The following is a 5,997-nucleotide window of genomic DNA, read 5'->3' as shown; positions in this document are numbered from 1 at the left end:
GCGGGAGCCTCTCAGACCGGGGCACGAACCCGTGTCCCCTGCATCAGCAGGCGGACTCTCAACCACTGCGCCACCAGGGAAGACCTTGCATTGCCTTTTATTTTTTTAATTTATTTATTTTTAATTTATTATTATTTTTTTTGCGGTACGCGGGCCTCTCACTGCTGTGGCCTCTCCTGTTGCGGAGCACAGGCTCTGGACGCGCAGGCTCAGCGACAGTGGCTCACGGGCCCAGCCGCGGGGCATGTGGGATCTTCCCAGACCGGGGCACGAACCTATGTCCCCTGCATCAGCAGGCAGACTCTCAACCACTGCACCACCAGGGAAGCCCTGCATTGCTTATTAAATGTTCTGTGCCATAGACTATGAAGGCAGACATGAAATGGTTTGGGGGAATAGATAATCTACCTACATTTTAATTTTTTGCTTTGTTATGATATTTGTACCAAACCCCTCTTGTTTTCCATTATTTAATTTACTTGCTTTTACTCTAAGAAATTCTTGGGTTTCAGTGGACAGTGTTCATCGAGTAGCCTAGGTTGTTAAAATGCAACTTCTTGGGCCCTATCTCAGATCTCTTGAATGACAGTCTATAAGGTCTGGGAATCTGCATTTTTAACTAGTTTGCCAAGTAATTTCATGCATTAAAGTTCAAGAACAGATTATCCCTGTAGAATATTTCTTCCAGATTGTGCCTAAGGACATAATATTATATATGCTGATATAGCCTTCCCTCATTATTCCTTCTTTTCATTAGATATTAATTTGAATCATCCAGTGATAAATCTGCAGTTTTCTTTTGCTTAGAATATTTTACTTTCATCTTTCTCTGAGTTGATATAAAGAATTCTATGTACTTTTGATGTTTGAGGAGGGAGGATTATAGGCACCATCATCATGTTAGACGCTGCAAGATGCTGAGGAAATCATATGGAAAAGAAGGGGGGACATTCCAGGAGCAGTATTTGTCAGTTAAGGAGGAAGGTCTTAGTGGCATGATCATCCCCTCCACCTATAAAAATCATATTGTTGGGAGGGAGACTAAAACTGAAAAGACAAGTTATCCCAGGGAAGAGGGGGCTTCTTATGCAGCCTTGTTTGGTATATCAGTTCTGGACATTGTCTGGGGATGTGCACTGCTTTAATTTCCCTGTCGATCATTGGATGATGTGAAACCAATTAGAATTTTCTAAGACTTTGAAAAGGAGTTCCTGCTTCAAACTCTTTAAAAATACAGATCTCATAACTTTGGTGTGCCCTAGGGTCTTTGTTACTCCATTTCTTTGGTCTTCCAGATTAGAAGTTCCCTGAAAGTCAGCAGTCACATGTTTCTTGACATATTCTGTGGCACCTAGTTCTAGATCGCATATAATATGACTTAATTGTTGAATGAATAAATTGTGTTTTTAATTCCTAGTAGGGGTTTCTCCCTTTGCTTTCCTTATTTTAGATATTCTTTATATTACAAACATTTAACTCCGTTGACATTTATACATATGTCTTCTTACTGAGCAGTTCTTATATGGCCTGGATTTCTCAGAAGAATGAAATACATGCCTGTTGGTATAGTCACTTTGCTTTTTGGGAGTTGATGTGTGATTGGTTAAACTAAACAGAACAAAAATTCTTCCTTAGGCCCCCTCTTTGTGAATCAGTCTTGTGAATCCCAGCAATAAAGAGGGGAAAGTGTTAGAAAAAGTTACCTAGAATCTGAAGCCTCCCTGGTTCTTTGTCTACAGAGAGTAGACTGCCTGTCTCCTGCTGGAGGTGGGGAGTGGTTGTGGCCTGGCTTCCAGGATAGGGAGGAGGGATCTGGGAATCTTATTCTGCCTTATATGAACTTTCAACCAGTTTTCCTGTGTTCAGCCCTTTCCTTCAGTCCCCCCTTACTTTCCCTTATGTGGTCTTTGGTGTTTGTATTCTGAGCCTTTCTGGAGCTCTAGGGTAGGGAATCTACTTTTTCCTAATTGATATACCCCCTGTGCAGGCACTGAAGTTACAGATTTTTCCACTCTGCATAATCAGTTACTTTTTCTGCTTTCTCTCTTCTAGAAAATTAGTGCTATATCTCTTCTGTTACCTTCTTTCTTGCTTTCTTTTTTATTCTGGGTTTATGCCCTTGTTATCAAGCTTATCAAGTTAGTGGATTTCAAATGGGAGCTAAAGTAAACATGTGTCCAATTCTCTAATGTTTTCGAGGATTCCATCTAGACGACTTCTTTCCATCTATTTGGAAGTAAATTTTTTTCTTTTTAAGTGTGTGCAATAAAAAGCACCCACCAGGGCATGTTTTCAACAGAAGCATTTGCCAAGAAATGGGCATCCAGTCTTTTCAGTGCAGTTTATGTTATGTTTCAGATTTCTTGGCACAGTTTTTAATATTGGAGATTGTTTTGCTTTGGTTCTGTGATCTTTATGGGCCATTGTACTGACAGAAATCTTACGGATCTCTAGCGAACTTTTTAAAAATAATCATCAGTTATGGTAGACAGCATTCTGTGACTTTAATTACTATATGGGTGTCTTTTCCCTCCCTCTCTCTGATTTTTAGGAGGAGCATTATTTCCCATCCTGGGAAGAATGGGATTGATAATACATCTGGGCTGTTATTTTAAAAGAACTGCCATTTTTATTCTTTTCATATTTTTCTTTGCCTTACCTGTTTTATTTCTATTACTTATTAACCTGAAACATAATTTTAACCCTTAAATTAGTTTGCATACACATGTGATATTTACTTTCCAAGTTTTCTTTTGTAATTTGACCTGCGTTTCAACTGTGTTTTATATCTTTATTTATACAATGTTGCATACTCTAATCTGATGTTGGAGGCCTAGATTGGTTTGTTATATCTTATACTAAAGTGTTATTGATGGGTATGGTTTACCTAGGGATTCTTCAGAGGTGATTAAAAATCATCTATTACCAGCCAGGAGATGGAAGCAACCTAAGTGTCCATCATCGGATGAATGGATAAAGAAGATGTGGCACATATATACAATGGAATATTATTCAGCCATAAAAAGAAACGAAATTGAGTTATTTGTAGTGAGGTCGATGGACCTAGAGTCTGTCATACAGAGTGAAGTAAGTCAGAAAGAGAAAGACAAATACCATATGCTAACACATATATATGGAATCTAAGGGAAAAAAAATGAAGAACCTAGGGGTAAGATGGGAATAAAGTCACAGACCTACTAGAGAATGGACTTGAGTATATGGGGAGGGCGAAGGGTAAGCTGTGACAAAGTGACAGAGTGGCATGGACATATATCCACTACCAAAGGTAAAATAGATAGCTAGTGGGAAGCAGCCGCATAGCACAGGGAGATCAGCTCGGTGCTTTGTGACCACCTAGAGGGGTGGGATAGGGAGGGTGGGAGGGAGGGAGACGCAAGAGGGAAGAGATACGAGAACATATGTATATGTACAACTGTTTCACTTTGTTATAAAGCAGAAACTAACACACCATTGTAAAGCAATTATACTCAAATAAAGATGTTAAAAAAAATAAAATGAAAACATATATATACAGAAAAGGAAAAAAAAATCCTCTATTACCTTTTTCAGATTCTCATTAGAAGTCTAAAAAAGATGCTGGTGTAACACTACTATTTGGATATTAGCAGGCTGCTTTCTGTTTTAGAGTGGAATCGAGAATAAATTATTACCTTTAAACTTCTGTATTTCCTTATATTTACTATTTTTTCCTTTCTTTCCGACACAGCTAAGTTTATGAAAAGGTTTACATGTGTTTTGTTTTAAAAATGGCTCTGAATTATATTGAGTGAGTTAAAAAATCATGGAAAACTGTTTTCTCTCTTTTCAGGTTCTGTTCTGGATATTATTAAGCACATTGTGGCAAAGGGGGAACATAAAAGTGGAGTCCTAGATGAAGCTACCATTGCTACAATACTCAGAGAAGTGCTGGAGGGGTTGGAATACTTGCATAAAAATGGACAGATTCACAGGTATGTTGAAGACAATAGTCTTCTCTTTTGGATAAGTGCAGTGATAGTTGTGCTGTATCATTTCATGGAGGCTATTCCCCATTCTTTTGCACAGTTAATCATAATCTCTGAGTGTTAGCAGGGTTCTTTGTATTACTAGTTCCAATACATAGTGGTTACACAGCTAGTAAGCATTTAAAATTAACAAGTACTTTAGTCAAATTGGAAACTCCAGAAACAGGAGAAATTCCTGATTTCCTATGGGAGTCAATCATTGCAATCACTGATAACATTTTGGAATATTCTTTTCCAGTTTCTTTTATATGCTTACAGATATTTAAAACAAAACTGTATGTATAATTTTGTCTGTTTCTTTTTTGTTTCCTTTATGTTATATCTTGACTATTTTCTCAAATTATTAAAAGCTTTTATAAAATCACTTTTTTTTTTTTTTTTTTTTTTTTTTGCGGTACGCGGGCCTCTCACTGTTGTGGCCTCTCCCGTTGCGGAGCACAGGCTCCGGACACGCAGGCTCAGTGGCCATGGCTCACGGGCCCAGCCGCTCCGCGGCATGTGGGATCTTCCCAGACCAGGGCACGAACCCGCGTCCCCTGCATCGGCAGGCGGACTCTCAACCACTGCGCCACCAGGGAAGCTCTAAAATCACTTTTTAAAATTAAAAATTATTATTATTTTTTTAAATAAAATGACATTTGAAAACCTGTGTAACATTTTATGGTTCAAGTATTTCTGGCTAATTATATCTATTCAGTCCCTGCGTACAGATAACAATTGTTACCTGTACAAATGGTGGTAGATTCTGTGTTAGTACAAATTTGTTTAGTCCCTGGATTTGGTTTTCCTTCATTTGAAGATATATTTATTTCCCCATCATTTCTGAAGGATAGTTTCCCTGGGTATAACAATTTGTAGTTGACAGTTCTTTTCTTTCAGCACCTGAAAGATGCTGTGGTACTTAATTGGGGCCTTTATGGTTTCAGATGAGAAATCTGTCATGTGAATTGGTGTTCTTAGGCAATATGTTGCTTTTCTCTGGCTACTTTCAAGACTGTTTCTTTGTGGGACTTCCCTGGGAGTCCAGTGGTTAAGACTGCACTCTCAATGCAGGGGACACAGGTTCAATCCCTGGTCGGGGAACTAAGATCCCACATGTCACATGGTGTAGCCAAAAAAAAAAAAAGATTGTTTCTTTTTTTTTTTTTTTAGAAAAACGATTTATTTATTTATTTTGGCTGCACTGGGTCTTAGTTGCCGCATGCAGAATGTTTTTAGTTGCGGCATGCAGACCCTTAGTTGTGGTATGCGGGCTTCTTAGTTGTGGCATGCAAACTCCTAGTTGCAGCATGCATGTGGGATCTAGTTCCCAGACCAGGGATCGAACCCGGGCCCTCTGCATTGGGAGCTCAGGGTCTCAGCCACTGGACCACCAGATAAGTCCCAAAGTTTGGTTTTGACAAGTTTAATTATGATATGTCTTAGTGTGGATTTCTTCACGTCTATCCTGTTTGGGGTTCCTAACCTTCTTGAATCTATAAGTTTTTGTCTTCACCAGTTTGGGGAAGTTTTCAGCCATTATTTCTTTGAATAGCTTTGCAAGCTATTTTCCCTCCTCTTCTTCTGGGACTCTAATGATGGAAATGTTAGATCTTTTGTTATTGTACCATATTGTACCATAATCCCTGAGCTTCAGTTTTCAGCCTATTTTTACTCTGTTCAGATTGAGTAAATTTTCTTCATTTGTTTTCAGGTTTGCTGATTCTATCCTCCGTCCTCTCCATTCTACTCTGGAACCCATTCCTTGAGCTTTTTATTTCAGTTAGTGTAGGTTTTCAGTTATATAATTTTTATTTGGTTCTTTTTTATAGCTTTTTTATTTTTGCTGATATTTTCTGTTTTTCATTTGTTTTGAGAATTCCAAATTGTATGTTACAAGCATTTTCATGATGGCTGCTTTAAAATTCTTGTCAAATAATTCCAAAACCTGATTCATCTTTGTGTTGACATCTTTTTTTTTTTTTTTTTTTTT

The 5,997-nt window shown here is 38.2% G+C and overlaps 1 protein-coding gene across 2 annotated transcripts in view; it reads left to right on the top strand.

Annotated features, from left to right (window-relative positions):
* Nucleotides 1–5,997, top strand: part of OXSR1 (oxidative stress responsive kinase 1) — a 101,984-nt gene that overhangs the window by 35,994 nt on the left and 59,993 nt on the right. For both annotated transcript variants that reach the window (XM_007462687.1, XM_007462688.1), the window contains exon 4: nt 3,830–3,971. In XM_007462687.1, coding sequence (XP_007462749.1) covers nt 3,830–3,971 — 142 coding nt within the window. The remainder of the gene's footprint in view (nt 1–3,829; nt 3,972–5,997) is intronic.

This window comes from Lipotes vexillifer, unplaced genomic scaffold (genome assembly GCF_000442215.2).
Source record: "Lipotes vexillifer unplaced genomic scaffold, Lipotes_vexillifer_v1.1 scaffold539, whole genome shotgun sequence".
In the NCBI taxonomy this organism is placed as follows: domain Eukaryota; kingdom Metazoa; phylum Chordata; class Mammalia; order Artiodactyla; family Lipotidae; genus Lipotes; species Lipotes vexillifer.
Note: the sequence above shows the minus strand (reverse complement) of the source record. Positions and strands in the feature narration are given on the sequence as shown.